Source organism: Perognathus longimembris, chromosome 1 (genome assembly GCF_023159225.1).
Source record: "Perognathus longimembris pacificus isolate PPM17 chromosome 1, ASM2315922v1, whole genome shotgun sequence".
Taxonomy (NCBI): Eukaryota; Metazoa; Chordata; class Mammalia; order Rodentia; family Heteromyidae; genus Perognathus; species Perognathus longimembris.
In genome coordinates, this window is record NC_063161.1 from 144,765,673 (window position 1) to 144,788,013 (window position 22,341).

Sequence of the window (22,341 nt, forward strand, 5' to 3'; positions counted from 1 at the left end):
GACCCCTTAAAACCTTAGCCCAAGCCCTATGGACCAAGAAAGCAACCCACAGCTAACCTCCACAGAGTGAAGGGCTGGGCAGGGCCAATAGCCTCCAGAGAGCAGGCCAGGCTGTGCCTGTCTGGTTCTAAAGAGGTGGGTAGTGACAGGTAGCTCAGCAACAGGTTCTCCTGGGACTGCCCAGGTGGGGCCAGACTGGACTGGTCCTATCTTTGATGCCCAGGCATCAGATAGATGCTCTAGATAGAAACCCCAATCCAGCTAGCTGGTACTGGGGTAAGCACCTGTGCCTTTGCCTTCCTCGCAGACAATTTCAGGTACACGTGTGACATCTGTGGGAAGAAGTACAAGTATTACAGCTGTTTCCAGGAGCACCGGGACCTGCACGCGGTAGATGGTGAGTCAGCCCTCACTCCATAGTCTTCAGCAGGTACCTTCCTTGGGGATGATCGCCCCAACTCCTTAATTTAGGGAAACGTCAAGCAGCACTGAGCCACATGGAGCAGCCCCTGGTGGGGGGGTGGGGGAAGGAAATGCCCCTGTCATTAGCCACAGGCCTTTCTGGTTTGGTTCACCATGTGAAACTGCTCTGCTCTCAAAGACAGAATCAGTCGGATTTTAAAATTTCCCTTCCTGTCATTTTAGTTTTATTTTGGATATTTGCAGAGGCTCTAGTGAAATTAAACCAATTTTTAAACGTGAATGATGACAACTTTACGTCTTAGAGAGTTAGAAATTAGAACTGTAAATTTAGGTGATTCATTGGTAGACAGTTCGAGAATCCTAGAAAGAAGGTTTGCATTTGGGAAGGCCTGGGGCGTTTCCTGTCCAGCCCCCTCAGCTAGCTGAACCAGTGACCCTGGCCAAAATCTGTGTTCTAGCTTATCCTCCTCCTCCCTCTGTTTTCCCTCCTGTTCTGTGCCTCATCTCTCCTGCCCTGCCCGCAGTGCATGCTGGGGACCCTGAGGCTGCAGACATAGGTCTGGGCACAAAGCATCTGTCTGACCCCAAGTGGGTGGACACCTGCCAGTGGCGAAGGAAAGCAGCAACCGGGGTGGGCTGTGTCCTGGTGGGCCTGTGCCCTCCAGCAGTCTCTACCTTTCTGGCTCCCCTCTGGCCAGAGCAGCCCTGCTGGACCCAGAAGCAAACTGACTGGGACAGAGGCCGGGAGTCGAGGGGCAGAGGCAGCCAAGGCCAGGGACTAACAAGGGCTCCTCTTTGCTTCCTTCCTTCTGTGGCCGTCGCCTCCCACCCGGGGTGCAGTGTTTAGTGTGGAAGGGGCCCCCGAGAATCGGGCAGGTAAGTCTTTGTGGCTGCCCATCTTCCCTGTTTCCCACTGGGCTCCCAAGACCCCAGTGACCAGGGTGCTAATGGCCTGTGTGTTTTCCCACAGACCCATTTGACCAAGGTGTCGTGGCCACAGATGAGGTGAAGGAGGAACCCCCAGAGCCATTTCAGAAAATCGGGCCAAGTATGCGGGACCCTGGGGCGGGGGCCGGGGTGGAGGGCAGGGCAAGGGAGGCGGAGCTGAGTCCTGCTACTGGGAGGGGCTGGCATCCTGTTCCCTAGCAACAGTGCCACCGGTTGAAGGCAGGGTGGTCGTGGTAGCTGAGGCATGTGAAACAAGGACCATGCTCCCCACAGGCTTGTTGGGGGATTAAATGAGATCGTGGATATAAGCCACTTGTTAGTACAGTGCCTGGTACATGATAGGTGCTTAGAAAGTAGGGAAGGCATGGGAGAGGCTCAGCCCGCCAAGCTGCACAGGGCAGCCACACACAGACACTTTGTTCTGGTCCTGGTAAACACACATGAGGGTCGAAGCCACGTATGTCTTCCCTGTTTCCCACCTCTTGTCCTGAGAATTGTGGGAGCATCACCGTGAGCAGGACAGGCGTAGCCCTGCCCTAGGAAACTAGCACAGGGGTTAGGGTGGGCGGGGGGTTGAGGAGGCAGTGGACGTGATAGTTACGTCCCAGCAATGTACAGGGATGTCAGAGGTCGGGGCATCCAGTATTAGGAATGCAGAGGCTTCCAGGGTGTGATGAGAATGGGGAAGGAGCCTTGCATCCCAGCCAGAGGTAGGGGAGTTAAGAGAAGGAAAGGACAGCCAAGCCCTGAAGGCCAGAGGGGGCAGCCAGAGATGACATGGTGGGCTCAGTACACTTTAGGGAAGCTGGGGTGGCAGCTGGGAGCAGAAGGGTTGGGAGGATCCAGGTGGCCAACCCGGGACAGGTGAGTCAACTGCTCTGTCCAGCCCTGCCCTTCAGCAAGTTCCAGGCTCTCCTCTGCCTTCCTCGCTCCCTGTCTAGAAGAGACCTTTGTCGTCCCTGCTGGCTTCCTTACAATAAAGATTCAGGACTCACTGACAAAAATTCACACCAGATCACAGAAAAAGGGCTAGAGACATCGGAGAAGAAATAAGGGAAACAAAGATTCTGGTGCGTGCTCTGCAGAGAAGGAGCCGGACTCAGACCCTGAGAAAAGGTTGAACGGGTCCTCGAAGGCTTTTCCTGCCTGCCACCATGTTCTGATCACAGCAGAGGTGCGAGCTTTCTCTTGAACTCTTTTCTGAGAAACCAACTTCAGAAATCATGTCTCTGATGCGGATGGCACAGAGCCTGTCTCGTGCACGGTCAGCACTCGATAGATACACAGCGAAAACAGCCCTGTAGATGATGAAGATGAATCTTCAACACTTAGACCTGCTGCGAGTCAGACGGTGCAGGAGAGCACCCCTGCGAATTGGGCAGGTGCCCAGTGTCCTGAAATGCATTCTGGGAGGACCAAAGGATACTCGTGTTCAGCTACACAAAAGTGAGGTCAGAAATCTGTTGTCTCCTCCTTCTGTCCCTGTCTTCCATCTCCCAGTGGCCCCAGGAAAGTCCTGCCCTCCCTCCCAGATGTGGCATAAGCCCCATGGACATAGAATCAGACAAGTGTGGGCATGAATGTACCTCTGGCTATTTACCCTTTCACAGCCTCCCTTGACTTGCTTGTAAATTGGGGGTGAGAGCATTTACCTACTAGAGAAGTCACACAGTGTCTAGACCAGTGCCCATCTTTGGCTAGGCTATAATAATGACATCTTGTGGAAGAATCAGAAGAGGAGTTCCAAGTCACTCACACACTCCTCCCAGCTCTCCTGTAATCTGTGTAATCCAGTTTGCTTAAGGCTAAGTAGAGCTGACGACAGTAAGAATCCCCTTTCTGGATCATCTTGGGGATTAGGTGAGATTATATTGGTAAAGGAATTAGCCTAGTCCTTGACAGGTGTGTGGAAAGCTTTCAACAAGTGGGGGCTTATTTACCGCCCCCCCCAGAAGATGAAGAACAAGATGAACCCTCACTCTGTAGCTGCGTCTCACTGACAGCCCGCACCGGGGCCTTAGAGGACTCACCACAGATGACACAGCATGGAATTGCATTGAGGAGAGCAGGCAGGGTCTTGTGCCAGCTTACTGTGGTAGAGTGGAGGTTGCGGGAACCTGCTGAGATGTCTCTTGTTCCACCCAGGAGCTGCCGTGGGGGATCGCTGCTGACTCTGGTGCTTCCACTGCTCCTCGTGAGCAGGCTACCTAGCAGAACTCTAAAAATGATGAGACATAGCACTAGAGGAGCCAGTCGAGGCACCAGGGTTCCTGAAGGGACCAGTCACCGTGAGAAAATCTTCAAGGGCCAGGAAAACAACGTTGGCATCAAGAATGCCTTCCAGGGCAGAGCACTTGCCTAGCATGCATGAAGCCCTGAGTTCCATTCCTCAGCACCACATAAACAGAAAAGGCCACAAGTGGCTCTGTGGCTCAAGTGGTAGAGTGGTAGCCTTGAGCAAAAAGAAGCCACAGATAGTGCTCAGGCCCTGAGTTCAAGCCCCAGGACTGGCAAAAATAAATGCATTCCACGGAGCAAATAAGAGACCTGAGACTTGGGTAGGGGGGAAGGGAAGTTGTGGTGGAGCATACGTGACCTGCTAGAAGGACTGTGTTGCTGGCTAGCGCCCACTCTTCATCTGCAGATGTGAGAATTTCTATAGCGATGGGCAGGGGAGAATGGAGGACACCTCGCTGTCTTTGGGGTCTACTGGGGCAGAGTAAAGCAACAGACTCATTGCTGGCTTACTTGATTTTTATACCTGCCTAGGGAAGAGAAGCTTGGAAGGCAGAGAAACCAAAGCATGAGAGCTATGAAAAGTCCACAGAACAAGAAAAGGAGGACTTAGGAGAGTCCAAAGAAGAGCAGCTCTCTGTAAATGATCTGCCTCAAAACCTATACACATCCCCCCCCAAAAAAAAGTTTAAAAAAAAACCCAGCAACTGGATAGCTTCAATAGACTGTCAATGGCTTGACATGATGATTCACACCATAGTACTAGACAAAAGGATGGAGAGTTCAAGGCCAGCCTAGGCTACAAAGTGAGACCTTGTCTCATAAAAGGAAGGAGGGAAGGGAAGGAAGGTGGGAGGGAGGATGATAGGAAGGAAGATCTGAGTTCTTGGGCTGCTGTGACAAAATGCCCCAAACTTAATGGCTTAACAGAAATGTACTTTTCACAGTTCTGAAGGCTGAAGTCCAAGATTAGGGAGTCAGCATGGTCAGATTCCTCCTTCCTGTCCTTCCATGACAAGAGAGCGAGAACGAGAGAGAGAGAGAAATACTGAGATCTGATATCTCTTATTCCATACTAATCCGGTTGTGTGGATCCCATCCTCATGACCTCATCTAACCTTAGTTATCTCCTAAAGGTCCTCCCTCCAAATAACATCATTACACAGGAAGCTGGAGATTCAGCATGTGAGTCTGCGAAGGATGCGGTTTAGCCCATTGTGTGACACCTGTGCAAAAAAGAGCCTGAGGTATAGAAAAGTGGCCGGAAGCAGGCATAGCAGCTTCTGCTTTCAATCCCAGCAACTCAGGAGGCTGAGCTTCGGAGGATCATGGTTTGGTTTGATACTCTATCTCAGCCAATAACAAGCTTTAAGCCTCCTAGTACTACCATAAAACAAGAGGAGGATAAGATAAAAAGGCAGAGAAAGTAGTAAGATGAGAAAAGACTGTGGGGAAACAAAATATAAGAAGGGAATTAAAAATGCATATTATACATAGTAAACAACAGAGTCAATCTTCCCTCCTGTCATCCTTCCTTTCTTCCTTCCTTCCATCTTCCTTCCTTTCCCTTCCTTCCACATGAAAATAGTGATATGGAGAATGAACTGGACCAGATAAAGATAATAAGAAACATGTGATAGATACAGATGCAGGGAGCCAGTCCTGAATCGTTGGTGATAGAACACCAGTGGGACAGATGAAATACTCAAAGACCTAAGAGAACAAAAGTTACTCAGCTAAAGGAAGAAATGCAAATTTGAATGGTTCACCATAGTGTTAGATGAAATCAACATGTGAAGACCTTTCTCCAAATTAGATCCACATAACTATTTTAAAACTATAACCATAAAGGAATGGATGCATAAAGGAAAAGAAATTAGGCATCCAAGCATAAGAAGCAAAATCACCTACACATGAATTTAAGGACTCACACTTTGCTGTAGTACAGAATTCCAAAAGAAAATGATTAAAGAAAGGCTTTCACCTAAGAATTTTCTATCTGGAAAAACTGGGATTAATGTACTCAGTGTTGCTCTGTAGAGGCGATGGTATGAAAGAACTGTGAGCTCTAAATCAGATGACCTCAAATTTAAACTATGAAAGAAAGAATTGGTTTAAAAAAACAAACAAGAAGGCATGGATTGGTGAGGAATACAGTAGACTAAAGCAGTGCTGTTCTTTGTGGTCTTGAGGCCCTGACCAAGAAGATCAGCCTCTCTGAGAAGCTGTAGAAATTCGTACTCTGAGACCTTATCCCAGACCTGCAGAATTGTCTGCAACCCTGTGGTGGTGCCCACTGACGGACTGTGCTGTGAGAATCTTTCTTAGGTCATTTTTACATGAGCTGAAATGGGAGAAGCACTGGGTTAAACTGCATTGCTCAGTGATAACAGTTTTACAAAACCGTTTTCCACTCAGCTACTAACAATTACAGAGATACATGGTATATGCTGTCTAAAATAACAGGAGACGATTAGGAAATAATGGGACATTGATATTCTTGGAAAGGCAAAGCAAAAGGTTCCTCTGCAAATGACAGAAAGCTGAGGAAACAGCCAGGAAGCATGAAGCATGCGGAAAGTGAGTATGATAGAGCAAGTAGAGGCTGGATATTTCTAAACTCAAATGCTTGGGATGCGAAGAGTTTGGAATTTTTCAGATTTTGGAACATTGGTATATCCATAGTGAGATACCTTAAAGTAGACTCAAGTCTAAACACAAAATTGACTTATGCTTCATACATGTCTTATGCATATAGCCTAAAGGTAATTGATACGATCTCGTGTGTGTGTGTGTGTGTGTGTGTGTGTGTGTGTGTGTGTGTGTGTGTGTACCAGTACAGTGGATTGAACTCAGAGTGCTTGGCTTTTTCAATCAAGGCCAGTACTCTACCACTTGAGCCATACCTCCACTTCTAGCTGTTTGCTAATCAATGGAAGATAAGCGTCTCTTGAATTTTTCTGCCCTGTCTGATTTTAAAACCAATCCTTAAATCTCAGCCCCCTGAGTAGCTAGGGTTATAGGTGTGAGCTACCAGCACCTGGCATAGAGGATATTTTTTAATAACCTTATGGACAAAACGAAGTTCATGTTGATGATGTAGACTCTGTCACCTTGATGTATTAGTACACAGAAAGTTTCATATTTTGGAGCATTTTGGATTTTTTTTGGATGGAGGATACTCAGTTTATAAAACCAAAGCATACAATGTAATCTCCATTACTAAAATGCCAGATTAATTTAAAAACATCTCGTCATCACACTCTCTCTCTCCCTGCCTCTGAGGAAATAATGTGCAAAGATTCTGAGTTGTCATCTTTATTTTCCCATTACCCAGTAGGTCTGTCCGTAGTATATATGTCTGTCCCTATGGACTTACCTAGTTCATTCCTTATATTTTCTGAGCTGTAGTCTCTCCCTCCCCTTCCCCCGCTCCCTTCGCGGAGTCACACTGGTGGGTTTTCCTAACACTGTCTGTGTTTCCCTGAGAACACCTACCACATTGCAGCTTTCCATTTGTTTGTGTGATTGATTTTTCTGGAAATAAACTTGAGGGCAGGAACCATGACAGTTCTGGCTCAGCATTTTTTGCTGGTGTTTGGCACAGTTCTTGAACAGAGGGCCAAGGAAATGGTAAGAGGTATCGTCAGACTCATGGAAAGAGGGAGGAAGCATGTTCTGACAAACGACCAAGAGGTTAATCATATGTATTCCAGATGAACTAGTAGGACAGTTTAATTAACTAGTAGAGAGTATAGGTTCTGACGCTTTCCTAGTCATCCTATAAGTTTCTGGGTCCCTGCTCCTCCCTAGAAGTTTGGGCCAGTCCAACAAGGACCATACTTCTTACAGGTTCCTGTCATAGTTACTATTGCCAGTACACCAGAAGGAGTCACACCTTGAGACGAGCTGGGGTAAAAGATAATTTCTTGCTAATAAATAAGATATAGTTCACAGTACATATTTTAATACTAGAGCCTTCGGATGCTAACCATACTGTATTTAAATATACAGTGTGCATTTAGAAATATAACAAAACGAAATATTTGATTTCAAAAGAAAACCTTTTTTGGGGGGGGCCAGAGCAAATCAAAATGAGGTTAAATGTGATTTGAATATATCTAATTAATACAGTTGATGGAACAGCTTTGAAGCCTCTAAGTAAGAGCTCACAGCCTTACCTTCAACAGTGTTCTCAAGTCACTACGAAATGATTTTAACCACCAAGAGTTCCATAGCTTCTATATTGGGAAAGAAAAAACCCACAAACAGACCGTAAGTCACTTGAGGAGAAAAAAAAATGCTTGTAACATTAGTAACAGAATGTTGATCTCTTTCATCTGTACAGAATTTTGTGCTTTTGAAAAGAAAGTCATGAAAGTGGAAAAAAAATCCCTATAATTAATTAAACAAGAAAAACAATCAATTTCCTTAGAAATCAAAGAAAGGGAAAGCAGCTTCAGATTCACAATGTAGCTAGCTGCTCACTCCGATAGGCAAAACAGACACTGTTAAATGTTGTCCTGTGGTTTTTGCACCTTTCTGATGGGGACATTGGGAGGGTGTGTGTGTGTGGCTATCAGAAACCTTTAAACTGCACACCCTCTCCCTCCTCATACTTGGAATTTATCCTGTGCAAAGATTCTGGGCTACCCTCTTTTACCATCGTGTGCAAAACTAATGAGTGAATGTGCAAACATGGCTATGAGGATGTTTTCTTTTTCTTTTTTCTTTTTAATAAGAGAAAACAAAATGGAAAGAAATCTTAATGTCCCTTGGTGGAGGCCAACGGGCTCAGCACATTCCAAAGTCCCCTGGGAACCATCAGCCAATAAAGGCGGTGGAGATCGATACTTATCGATCTGGCAAGATGTCCACAAAGTATTGTCGATTGAATATACCAGGTTACAAAGAGGATATTGATCAGGGCTGGCTAATTCAAGGCCACAGGAGCCAGACAAACGACAGCAGCCAGAGAAGTGACCCCAGAGGGGGTGGGAGCCCAAGGCGGGACTGTAGCCAGCAGGCTGGTGGCTCTGCTCCCCGGGGGAAATGGGCTTCTCTCTTTGTGTGGGGAATGACAGACAATTGAAATTTATTTCTCTTTTAAGATTTGGTACTTGTATTTATCAGTATTTTATAATTTTCCCCCAGTGAACAATATTACATCAGACATTTTTAAGAAGAAAGAAGTTAGGCAGAGCCAGAAGAGAGGTAAAGGTAAAGTCTAGGGGTCTGCGAGGAAGAAATCACCCTGGCTGCTGCCAGCCCAGGGGGAGGTGCTTGGGGACAGAGCCCCTGGGTGTGGTTGCAGAAGGGGCTGATGGAGAGGTTGACCTTGGCGGTTAGCAGGGGTCACAGCACGCTTCCTGACCAGGGCTGAGGGGGCTGGGGAGGGAGTGGTGGAAGAGAACAGCATGTGCCAGGTACTGTTCTAAGACTTGACGTACAAATTTAATCCCCACAGCAATCCTAGAAGGCGGTCCTCTCCTATTCGTTCCATTTTACAGCTAGGAAAATTGAGGCACAGACAGGTTAAGACACTTCCCTGAGGTTACATTGCTCGAGGCGGCCAAACTTGGGATTTGAACCGAGACAGTCTGACTTCAGAGTCAGCTGATTCTCACTCACAGGTGGTCCCAAATGAGGAGTTTGTTTGGGGATGGGAAACACTGATGCTCTGGGTGGGAGCTAGGTGCCCATTTCACACCTTCCTCTCCTTGGACAGAAACTGGCAATTACACCTGCGAGTTCTGTGGAAAGCAGTACAAGTACTACACACCATACCAGGAGCATGTGGCCTTACACGCCCCCATCAGTGAGTACCTTCTCCGCTTGGGGAACATGGGGGCTAGGAGTTGGGGAGGTGGGACCCATCACCATCCAGGGGTGAGAACCAGGCGAGCTCAGGTCTGGTCTGTCCAGGTGTCTGGGTTCAGTGCTGACAGACAGTGCAGACTATCTAGAACTGACAATCTAGAACACTGAGAAGGCCACTCAAAGCCATCCCTGCCAGAGAGGCCTGAGGCTTTCATAGGTGGGGCATCCCAAGGGTAGACACCGCTTGTCCAAGTCTTGAAATGGCCCTGTCCCCACCTCTTCTAAATACCTCCAAACCAAGGGCCTCCTGAATGTTATCCCACCTTTAGAGCCAGCAGCCTGCAACTCAGTCTATCTGGGCCACGGCGGGAACTGCCCCAGGGAGGTGTGGTTGACATGACCAGACACCTCCCTGCCTGCCCTGCCCTGGCCCTGGAGAGCTAAGGAGGCCGAAGGAGCACTGAACGCTGAGAATTAAGCCTAGTGGAGTCACAGGTCCCCCCAGTACACACACACACACACACACACACACACACACACACACACCATCCCCCAGTACACACACACACACCATCCCCCCAGTACACACACACACACACACACACACACACACACACACACACACACACACACACACACACACACACACACACACACACACACACACACACACACACACACACACACACACACACACACACACACACACACACACACACACACACACACACACACACACACACACACACACACACACACACACACACACACACACACACACACACACACACACACACACACACACACACACACACACACACACACACTACCTGCCCATACCCTTCTTCCTCCCTTGGCAAGTGCAGAAGACTCCAAGGCCGCTTCCCCCAGCTGCCATCCATTCCTCTGATGCGTCCTTGTACAGGCCGGGGGGGCTATACCCCAACATCCCCCCAAGAGTCCAAGCTCAGAAAGCCCTCAGCCCCCTGCGTCTTCCTGAACAGGACCTGGTGGGTGAGTTCATGGGGCCTGTGTCTGTGAGCCTGTCTGCTAGCTATGGGCATGTCTGCTAGCTATCTGCTTGATTTTCCGCAGCATAGCTGAGGGTCCCTCCACTCCTTCTGTGGATGGGAGAGTTGGTCCAGAAGCAGAGGGAGGGCTCACGCAGGGCCTCTGAGGGAGAGAGGTACTTGTAGTCTCGTGGAGGGTAGGGGTCCTGACATGCAAGTGGGTGGAGCCCCTGAGGGGGCAGGAAGGGAGAGGCCAGAGACTGGAGGGCAGGAGGGAGGTGCAGGAAGTTTCCCTGGAATGTCTCCCTGCTGAGCAGTGCAGGCCTGGGGGATGGCCTTGTGGACTGCCCCATGGCCCTTCCCCTGACTCCATGTGGCCATACCCCTACTGACACATGGCCTTAGCTCTGTGACTTTCTCTGAGCCCACATTTCCCATCTTGTGAGAGCTCTCTAGGGCGTTCCTGCCCTGGGCCTGGATTTCTGACATCTCCAGCAGGAGACAGCTTTTGAACAGTGCTCCTGTGGCCCATCTCCTGTTACCCTACTATGTAACCAGATTGTGGGGAGAGGGGTGAGGAGGTCTCAGCGGTGGGCACCAGCCCGTCCATCTGATGTCCACTCAGAATGCTGATGCCCAAGTGAAGGGCTGCCTGGGGTAGCAGCATACCTGTGTTGTCTGGTGTTGGAGAGGATGCTACTAGAAGGTACTTCAACCGTGGGTCTGTCCCAAGGACAGCCTGCAGCCTGGGTTTCGGCCTCTGGAGGGCAACCTCAATGCTGCCTCTGGTCTTCCTAGCATGCGTTGCGTGTGTTCAGGGAGTTGGCAAGCAGGGTGCAGGACTCTGAACCTGCCAGTAGACTCTTAAGTCCATGTGCTACTGTGAAACATCGTACCACACAAGACAGCAGGAAGGGGTGCAAACATCTACCACTGGCATCCTGGTGCCTCTCTCCTGAACGGCCACCTATGTCTGTCTCATTTTTTTGTTTATCTCTGTTGCTTCTGAAGTTGTCTGTTGAATCTTTTTGTCGCTCACTGAAGTCCGGGAACTCTAGGGTCATGGGTTTAATATGCAACATGAATGATTTAGGCTAGATTTAGCAGAGGACTGGTTCTCCAAGGCTGAGATACAGCTTTCGGATGACCGTAGATATCGTTGTTGAATGCTGATGGCTTTTGTCTGGAGCAGGGGCTGGACTTGAAGTTGTCATTAGGTGGTGGCCAGGTCTGGGTTTACACCGCCCCCCCCCCCGCCCGCCCCCTTGGGGCTGGAGAACATCCAGAAGGGCAGGCTGAGTGTGGAAACGCTTACCAACGGAGTCTTTTGTGTCTGCTTTATATCGCTCAGCAAATGGTTTTAACACTCATTGTGTTACGTGTGTCAGTTCATTCTTTTTCACTGCTGACCAATATTGCCTGGTGTGAAAACACACCAAGTGTTCTCTCATTTACATGGTTCTTTCTGGGTTTAGGCTGTTATAAATACAGGTACCATCAGTATGCTTGCATGAGATTTTTATGGCCATGTGTGTTCATTTCTCTTGGATAACTCTCAAGGAACAGAGTGACTGGGTCATGCATTTGTCTTTTTAAGGACTGGCAAACCATTTTCCAAAACAGATGTAGCTTCTGGCTTGCCCTACCCCTAGCCACAGGTAGAGCTTCACTTGGGCCTTATTTCCTAGTTGTTCTGTTGACTGGATCAAGGCATTCCACTGTGGTTTTGATTCACATTTCCTTGACTGCTAAACATGTTGAACATCTTGGCACTTGCTAATTGTGTGTGCATTTTAATTTAGAAGATTTCTGCCTTCACCCTATGCCTGGGGCTTTTTAGAGGGAAGGTGATGGATTGCTTGATGTTTTATTGGGCAGTAGGAGCTCTTTGTATATGCCAGTTGGTCCTGGTCCTTCATCAGGTGTGTGTGCTGTGGCTCTTGTCTTCCAGTCTGTGCATGCCTGTTGATCTTTGCTCAGTCTCCCTGAGAAGTAGATGACTTTCATTCTGATAAAGCATAGATTATAGGTTTTTTTTCCTGCAGTTTATGAATTCTGGGTCTAACCTCATACTAGTGAAGATGGCCTTCTCTGTTATCTTTTAGGAGCTTTTGAGATTATTTTGGTTTTGCCTTTGGATCTGTGGTGCAGTTTGAGTTACCTTCTGTGAATGATGGGAGGTATGAATTGAAATTCCTTTTGTGTCATGGAGAAACCTGGTGGGGCCAACACCATTGGTTGAAAAGCTCGTCTTTCCTATTGCAGTGCATTGGCACCTTTGTAGAAAATCAGCGCAATGTGCAATGAGATTATTTCTTTTCTACTGATCTATTTGACTATCTGTATGTCTTTTCTACATGATCTTATGTACTGGAGTTTTATAATTAGTGATAAAACAGCCACTCAATTTCTTGGCTTTTTTTTTTTTTTTGGTCAGTTGTGGGGCTTGAACTCCGCGGCTTAGGTGCTATCCCTGAGCTCTTTTGCTCAAGGCTAGCACTCTACCACTTGGAGCCACAGTGCCACGTCTGGTTTTTGAGTAGTTAATTGCAGATAAGAGTCTCACGGGGACTTTTCTTCCTCGGCTGGCTTCAAACTGTAGTCCTCAGATCTCAGCCTCCTGAGTAGCTAATATTATAGGTGTGAGCCACGGGTGCCTAGTACGTTGCATTTCCTTCCTTCCTTCCTTCTTTCCTTTTTTCTTTCTATCTTGTTACCCCATCCGTCATTTTCTGTCGCTTTCTAAGAAAGAAAGTGAAATTTTGTCAGGGAGCACAGTAGAGCACTGTGATGGTTTGGGATCTTCCATTCCATGGACATAGTATATATCACTCGAGTCTTAAAGGTTGGACTGCTTTTTCTCAGCAACAGTGCTTGCTTTTCAGAGTGGAGATCTTACCTACATTTCTTCCCTTCTTTCTCTCTTTCTTTCTTCCCTTCTTTCTCTCTCTTTCTTTCTTTCTTTCTCCTCTTCCTCCTCCTCCTCCTTTCCCCTCCTCCCGCTCCTCCCCCTCCTCCTTCTTTTTCTTTTGTTGTTGTTGTTGTACCATACTGGGGATTTAACTCAGGGCCTAGGTGCTATCCCTTAGCTCTTTTGCTTAAGGCTGGTGCTCAAGGCTGTGCATTAGCCACACCTCTACTTCTGACTTTTTGCTGGTTAGTTGGAGATCAGATTCTCATGGACTTTACTGCTTTAGCTGGCATTGAACCTGGATCCTCAGATTTCAGCCTTCTGAGGAGGTAGGATTATAGGCATGAGCCACCAGTACCTGATGGGGTTTATTGTCTTTATGTCATTAGACTATCTGTATGTTCTTTTATGCTGCTGTGATTTTTTTTGAACTTAATTTTCCACTTATTGCTATTACATAAAATAATTGATTGGGAGCTATTAAATTTGTATCCTGCAAATGTGCTGAATTTGCTTCTTAGATCTAATAGGTTTTTTATAGACTTCATAGGGTAGTCCTTGTAATGATGATGTCATCTGCTGATAAAGACAACTTTACTTCTTCCCGTGAGATCTGTCTTCTTTTTGTGGTTGTTTTTCTCCCTCACTGCCCTTCTTAGGACTTAGAAGTACAATGCTAAACAGGAGAAGTGAGCAGACTTCTCTTCTTTGTCCCCAATTATAGGGGCTGTCTCCTACCATGAAGTATGATCATTTCCATCAGTAAGTATTTATTGTGTTGATTGAGGTAGAACTTCACAGATACCTCTTGCCAACTAAGCTTTCTTCCTACTTCTGTCCTGGAAGTTTTTGTTGTACATTTGCATTTGTGACTTCCTCCTCATTCTGCTGAGATGATTGTGTGTGATGATTCTTTCCTATCTTTCAGTGTGTTGAATGGTGTGGATTTTTTAAGTATGCCTATACTTTATTAAAGCACATTAAGATATTAGAAAATCAAGTGAAGTGAATTGAAGAAAGTTATAACAGTAAGGCATTTCTTCTCTGGCAGAAAATTGATCCCCTTTAAAGCTTTATTGGTATTTATTAGCATCTACTACTTGATGACATTCTATGTGTATATTGCAAAATATTATATTCACCACCATGACGTTCTCACACAAACTATTTGAAGAGCTGGGGGCGTTTGTATAATTAGTATGTTTTTGTACACTTCTGTGTAAAATTTCTGAAGGTTTTCCCTAACTCTTAGTATCACTCCCCAAAACTATCCCAGAAGAAGGGGACTTTCGTCCTGGACTGGCAAAGCATACCCCATATTCAATCAGCGGTGTGTTAATGAAGGTCCAATTTTTTTTTTTTTAATGCTTATTCCTAGTGAAGGTTTTTTTTTGTTGTGGTTAAATCCCTGGCTTATCACTGTGCATAACATCATGAGATAAAAGGCTCATTCTTTCTTTTTTTGTTAGACATAATTGAGTGGGAAAGCTGCATCATAGGATAGTTCTATGTTTGGTGTTTTGAGGATCCTCTGTACTCCTTTCCACAGTGATTGTACTACTAGTTTGCATTCTCGCCAACAGTGTAATAGGGTTCCTTTCTCCCACATCCCCGCCAGCATTAGTTGTTGTTCCTATTCTTGATGATGGCTGTTCTGACTGGAGTGAAGTGGGAATCTCAGTATTGTTCTCATGGCTAAGTATATTATTTAAAGTATATTGTTGGTGCATTTTGAACTATTTCATTCATGAGATTGTCACCAGCATTAAGGTACTAGGCATGTATACAGTCACCTCAGCAGGTCCCCCTGCCCTTTCTTAATCTCTTGCTCACTCCGTTCTCATCCCCTGATAGACACTGATCTGCTTTCTATTCATGTTGATCAGTTTGCCTTCCCTATAACTTTACATATATGGAATCTTGGGTGTGTTTGTGTTGGGGATCTTGGTGTGGCTTTCTCTCACATAATTGTATTGATAATCATTTATGTCTGTATAAATAAAGAGTTCATTGCTTTTAATTAATGAAACAGTCATGCATCACTTAATGATGGGTCTACATTCTGAGAAATGCATCATTAGGCTATTTTGTTGTGCAAACATCAGAATTTACTTGCACAAACTAAGACAGCTAAAGCATCATTAGGCAAATAATCTTAGGGGACTACCACTGTTCATACCATCTGTCATTGACGAGATGTCTCTATACAGAGCATAGTAGCATTCCATTATCAAAATCTGTATACCACAATCCTTTTGTGTCCCTTATGGATAGACAATTGAATTGTTTCCAGTTTGGAACTAATACAGTAGAGCCTCTATGAACAATTGTGTAGGAGACTTTGTGTAGAGTGTAGGTGAGGGATCATATGACATGTCGGTGTTTAACTTTTATGAATAGTTAACTATTTTCCAAAGTGGTTTTGACATGTCAAATTCCAACCAGTGATACACTTTTCTTGTATTGTCCTTGTTTTCACTGGATATAAAAATAATATTGTTGGGTAGAATGAGTCTGGGAGATTGCTTCCTCTTTAATTTTCTGAAGAGTTGGTATGAGATTGGTGTTCTTTTCTATAAATGTTCTGGAAAAATTCAGTCTGAAGCCTTCACTCCTAGAATCTTGTCTTTCTTTCCCTCCCTCCCTCCCTCCCTCCCTTTTCTTTCTTCCTCTCCTTTTCTTTCTTCCTTCTTTCCTTCTTTCTTTCTTCCTTTCTTTTTGTTTTGTGCCAGTCCTTGCGCGTGTGCGCTCTCTCTCTCTCTCTCTCTCTCTCTCTCTCTCTCTCTCTCTCTTTCTCTCTGTCTGTCTTGGTGCTGTTCCTGAGCTTTTGTGCTCAAAGCTAGCACTCCACCACTTGAGTTCAGCTCCAGTTCTGGCTTTTTAGTGGTTAATTAGAAATGAGTCTCATATACTTTCCTGCCCAGACTGGCTTTGAACCATGGTGCTCAAATTTCAGCTTTCTGAGTTGCTAGGATTACAGGCATGAGTCACCAGTGCCCAGCTTCAAAATTTTTCTTTATGAGAAGGGTTTTGTAGAAAATATTTGTCAGTTATTCAGATTTTTAAAATAGATTTCTAATTTAATTTCATTTAGTCAGAATATTTATCCTAGGTGGTTCCCCCTTTCCCCTTTGTGTGTTGCTACTGGAGCTGAACTCAGGGCTTCATACTCTCTCTCAACGTTTTTGCTCACAATGGCTATCTACCATTTGAGCCATGTTTCAAGTGCTTATGTAGAGATGGCATCTCGCAGACATTTCCGCCCAGGCTGGCTTCAAAGCACCCTCTTCCAGGTATCAGCCTCCTGAGTAGTAGGCATGTGTCATTGGTGCTAGGCTTATCCTAAGCAATTTCTAGTCTTCAAAATTTATAGAGATGTTTTATGACCTACCCACTATATATGTGTAAGAATGTATTTTCTTGCTGCACATTCCATGTTCAATTGTATATTGTATTAAAAAAAAAAAAAAAAAAGCTTAGGGACAGCACCCAGACCTTGAGTTCAAGCCCCAGTACTGACACTAAAAAATAAAATAAGTCATTCCTTTACCTCTGGCTTACATGGTTTCTGATGAAAAATTAGAGATTATTCTGATTATTTGCCTTTTTCTCCTATATGTAATTATCCCTTTTCTCTGATTCTGTTTAAGTGTTTCTCTATAATATTAGTGTTTAGCCATTTGATTATGGTATGTTTCCTGACGTTTATTCGACTTGTTGACCAGTAAGATTGTATTTTTTATTAGATTTGGAGAAATGTCTGCCAGTCTTTCTTCAAATATTTTTCTTCCTTAATTTCTTTTTCTTATAAAGATGTTAATTACATATGTGTGAGACCTTTGAAAACATTTATAGATGAACTGAAGCTTTGTTTGCTTTTCCACCCTCATTTTCCCTCTGCACTTCAATTGTAATATGTTCTCTTGTCCTGCCTTCAAGTTCACTGATCTTTTCTTCTGCAGCATCTAATCTGTGTAAGTCCTCTTTGGTTCCTTTGTTACAGCTTTCATTTTTCTCTGTGTTATATTTATGATGTCTTTAAAGTCTTTGGGCATATTTGTAATAGCTATTGTAAGATCCTTGTCTCCTAATTCTATCGTTCCTGTCATTCTTGTATTTCTGTTGACTGCTTTTATCCCCCTGTTTGATTACTAATCATATTTTCCTGCTTCATCAAAAACAAATTGCTTACCTCATGCTCCACATTGTGGATGGTATGTTGTTGACTAGATTGTGATTTTCATCTTTTGTTTTAGCAGGCAGGTAGTTTGCTTTGAGATCAAGGTACGCCAGAGTCTTCTTGTGAGGTGCATTCATTAGGGCAGGTCTGGAATAAGTCTAAATGCTAGAGTTCCAGTAGCTCTTCCTGGGCCTTTCTAGTTCGCAAGTGAACGAAGGTGCGACAACATATGCAGTGTTTTCAAGCATCTTCTAGTCTTGTGCAACCTCTGAGAGTTCCTCTCTCTGTTTCTCCCTCAGTCACACAGAGTCACTTCACAAATCAAGTTTAACATTCAGCTCTAATGACTTCCAGGAGGGCCTTCTGTAACATTTCTGGAATTCTTTCTATGCTTGTTGTTTCTCTTCCTTTTGTTATTCTGCCTTACAAATTCCAGCCACCTCAGCAGCCCTGACCTCTGATCACTGTCTCCTTGGTTCACTGGCCTGGCAGGCTTCCATCTGGGCCCCGCTACTCTGTGCCCTGAACCCCAATGTCTCCAAGCGGAGCTGGCCTTCTCTCACACATCATAGTCCTGCACTGCCTGTTGATTGAGGTTTGAAAACTGTAGTTTCTTGATCCAGCTTTACAGTTGGAAATAGAAAGAGGGCTGATCCTATCCCAGTAACTCTATCATGACTCAGTGACCAACACACTGAGGAGGAAAAACACAGACAAAACTGAGGCTAGAGAAGGACCCTAGAATCAGGGAGCTCCAGGGTGGGCTGCCCTGCCTAATCTCAGTGTGGGTTCCATTACAGTGAGCCTCCAGTCCTGTTCCCTAACTGTCTCACCCAGAGAGATTAGTGGAGAAATCAGAGGGGACCCCAGATACCAGCACAGTATTGAATATGTAGGTTCATTCTGTGGTGACAGTAAATGAGAAACCACTAGACAAGCCAGAGGTCACTGCAGTCCTTGGCTTAGAAAGAGGGGGAGGGAAGAGAGGTAGGAAGGATCATATGGAAATAGCTGGCTTTTCCACCTCAGTCTCTATTCCTGAGTCAGAAAGTGAGTCCAGTGTGTTGGAGCTCAGATGGTAACGGACCCCATACTCCCATAGACTGGAGCTCTAGGAGACTCCGGCTAGCCTGGGATGGGGCTTCCTAAAGAGCTCTGCCCTCCTGGCAACCTGCCATCCTTCAGGGGGTGGTGTGCCCCCAGCTCCCCTCACCACCTCAGGGTGGGGAACAAGGTCACTGTGGCTCACTGCCTGTGTGACTTGGGCAGGACAGCTGAACGTCCCTGCTCCCTGACCTTGGCATCACCATCTGTACCAGGAATGGGCAGAAGTAGAAGGTCAAGGGCCATTCATGCTGGGCCGTTAGTGGGGTCTCTGGCACTCAGGGATGGATGTTGCCCTGGGAAGGTGTAGAAGGAGGCCCTGTGCCACCCCAGTGCCAGAGAGCCAGCAGCTGGGTCTCCTGGGCAGCTCAGCGCTGTGGCCAGTGCTCCGGGCACTACAGAGTCCCTTCCCCCAAAACCATATGGGCTGTCAAGCCCCTCCCTTTCCCCTGCCCTATCACTTCACCCCAGTGTGCCCGTCCCTGTCTACTTGCCATCCTTCTAAGCTGACTTTCTCTGGAGGCAAATCAGTAAGACACTAACATTCTAGAAAATGTGCCTGACCTGGGCTGATGAAATTGGTACCCCCAAGAGTGGGTCACAGCCTAAGGTTTTAGACCCTAGATGACTGGGCTGGCCAAGGGCGTTGAGTGGCCTGCAAGGTAGGCTGGGAACTGCCTCCAGGTAACTCTGAGCCAGAGCTGGTGGTCAGACTTCCCTCGAGGAGAAGCTGCTCAGGCTCTCCCTCGCTCTGGTTGGGGACTGAAGCTGTTGCTGTCTGTCTGGGAAGTGAGAGCGACACGGAAAGAGATGTCCTGGATGACACATGGGGAGCTGTGGCCGAAGAGGCCACTCACTGGGCTGGCCCCACGGGGTCCTGGGGACTGACAGCATGACTTTCTCAGGTACCGCCCCCGGGTGGGAGCCGCCGGATGATCCAGACACGGGTTCCGAGTGTTCGCATCCAGAGGTCACCCCATCTCCACGCTTCGTGGCAGCGAAGACCCAGACGAATCAGTCAGGGAAAAAAGCTCCAGCCTCCGTGGTTCGATGTGCCACCCTCTTACACCGCACCCCTCCAGCTACTCAAACTCAGACGTTCCGCACTCCAAACTCGGGATCTCCAGCCAGCAAGGCAACCGCAGGTACCAGTGGCCTACATTATCCACACTTCCTCCACCCCGTGCCCCTCTCCACCTGCCTGGAGTCATTCATCCTTTGCAAGAAAGAGGATGGAGGTCCCCTCTTTCCCTGGGGCAGATTGGAGGCCTCGCTCCTGCTGGCCATGACCAAGGCAAGCCACTTAACCTTTTGATTACAGGTTCAGGTACCCTAAATCACAGAGTTTTACAAGGTCCATAACCTTTTTTTTTCTTAAGTAATAAAATGTGGGGTTTTTTTCCCCTGAATCATTGCCAAAAGCAATTGGATTTTTACAAGGTTTGGAAACTTTTTAAATTAATTGCCACCATTTGAATATTCAATTTCATGTGAAACTGTGGCTTTTCAGCTAACATGTGGACAAGTTGTAACCTGATCAGTGAGAAAACGAAAGATGCCACAATTATGGGCTGGGAATATGGCCTAGTGGCAAAAGTGCTAGCCTCGTATACACGAAGCCCTGGGTTTGATTCCTCGGCACCACATATATAGAAAATGGCCAGAAGTGGTGCTGTGGCTCAAGTGGCAGAGTGCTAGCCTTGAGCAAAAAGAAGCCAGGGACAGTGCTCAGGCCCTGACTCAAGGCCCAGGACTGGCAAAAAAAAAAAAAAAGAAGAGAAAAAATATTAATAAAATTGGATCTCAATTTAAAAAAGAAAGAAAGATGCCACAATTAATAAGCCAAATTTTAGGAGTCTTTATTGCAAAGGCCAGCAACTGCACGGGGGCATAGGCTTCCCAAATCATGCAGCACTGAGACAGCTCAGACCTAGTCTTTTAAAGATAAAGCCACATCCTTTTTTGGCAAATAATGTGTGAAAGGCTTTTTCTTGCATAGCATGTACAGAAGCGAAGCATTGTTAGCAGGTCAGGGCTCACTTCCTGGGCAGATGGAACATTTTGGGGTGTCTTGTAGCACCCACTTGAACAAAGCAACTTGAGGCTTTTCGCAGAACCCTCTAAGCAGATGACAGCTCTGGGGTTAGGAGCCTTTCTCCCTGGGGGATAAATGATGTTACTTCTTTCAGGAGTCGGGCTTAAGGACATACCCTGCTTCAATTTCTCAATGTGCTCACAACTGTTGCCTGGGTCCATCTGCCCACGTCATCCATTTATGTTACCTGGCATGCATTTGCATCTTCCACCTCTTAGAAAACCCAGGCTAAAGCTCATTTCAGTTCTACAAAGCTAGGTGGTTGACCAGAGCTCAGCTTCCAGGAGGAAGAGGAAACTGGAGACTGCTCGCCCTAGTGTTTTCCCGGTCCATGCAGAAAAAAGCTCCATCTCCAGAACGGCAAACAGGAAGTCAGTTTCCCAGTGGGCATTTCCTCTAGGAAAACAGAAGACCTACCATGTGTTAGCTCCAGCTGCCAGGAATCTTTGGATTAGTTCTTGTATAGAACTAGTCCCAGGCTCCTCGCCTAGATGTGCACGGTGGGCTGATAACACCTTTGTGCCTGGGGCTGGGTTTTTTTGTACCCTCGGAAGGCCAAAGCTGATCACTGAATGAATATGCTCGTATTCATATGGAGAGAGTAGGTAAATGAGCCACTGAGTGTGTTTGGTGATGGATGACATAGCCAGGGAATTCATTCTGGTCGTCTTCCTGTAGTTCAGGAAGCTGATTTGGGGCCAGGCTCTGGTTGGTTTGTGCTTCTTAGGCATAGATCTCTCACTAGGAATGTCTGTGAACCTTGTGATTATGGAACAGTAACTATGAATTAGAAGCAGGCTTGTCATCATGGTCCGGGTCTGGTTGGTAGACCTCATCTCATGTAAATAATGGAATTATGACTGTCCAATGTGGCTGGCTCTCACTCTTGAGCTTGGGTGCCTGCCGCTTTGGCAGAGAATGGTCTCGGGCTAGTGTGTCTCGTGTGGCAGCTGTTCTGTGTCAGTGTCTCCAAGCCGGCCTCCAGTGGGCCACAGGGTGCTCCTTGGGGTGCCCTCTGGACCTGGAAGCCATATGGCTTTGGATTTACAGCTTGCAAAGTCAGAGGGCCCTTGTTGGGAACAGGAGCCATAGGAAACTGGGAGAGGTAGAGGTTGTCACCATCCTCCCTACCCTGGAGTATGTGGCTGTGTGTGTGTGTGTGTGTGTGTGTGTGTGTACACACGCATGTATCTGCACAACTAGTCTCAGCCAGAGAATCTGACAAGGAAAGCTACTGAAAATTGCTCAGAATTAATTGAGCAATTGGAGTTGTTCCCCCTTGTAAAGGAAGTGTCTGTCCCTCCATTTCCCATCTGTGAAATGGGCATGACACTGGAGTCCCCTTGGGCTGTAGGGGGATTCAGGAAGACCGTGCTATCGAGGTCTAAACCAGTGCCCAACACGCCGTAGGTGCTCAGGAGTGACAGGTGCTCACCCACAACAGAACCGGGCCCTCTGCAGCTCACAGATGGGCTGTCTTGGGCCACTCAGCCCGGGCATCCTGCAGATACATCTGAGGGGAGCCTGGAGGTCCCTATGTCATGGTGAAGCACCCTCCTAGGAGGAAGCTCTGGGGTGGAGAGGAGCTGAGTGGGCCTGTAGGGGTCACCTGTGG

At 46.6% G+C, this 22,341-nt stretch overlaps 1 protein-coding gene across 14 annotated transcripts in view; it reads left to right on the forward strand.

Moving 5' to 3' along the window:
- Znf618 (zinc finger protein 618) overlaps positions 1–22,341 on the forward strand; it is a 151,782-nt gene that overhangs the window by 112,888 nt on the left and 16,553 nt on the right. For 6 of the 14 annotated variants that reach the window (XM_048339905.1, XM_048339848.1, XM_048339878.1 and 3 more), the window contains 6 exons: positions 308–397; positions 1,264–1,299; positions 1,394–1,471; positions 8,761–8,826; positions 9,335–9,424; positions 19,537–19,776. In XM_048339905.1, the coding sequence (XP_048195862.1) occupies positions 308–397; positions 1,264–1,299; positions 1,394–1,471; positions 8,761–8,826; positions 9,335–9,424; positions 19,537–19,776 (600 nt within the window). The remainder of the gene's footprint in view (positions 1–307; positions 398–1,263; positions 1,300–1,393; positions 1,472–8,760; positions 8,827–9,334; positions 9,425–19,536; positions 19,777–22,341) is intronic. The other 8 variants (XM_048339943.1, XM_048339898.1, XM_048339936.1 and 5 more) reach the window with 4 other exon arrangements.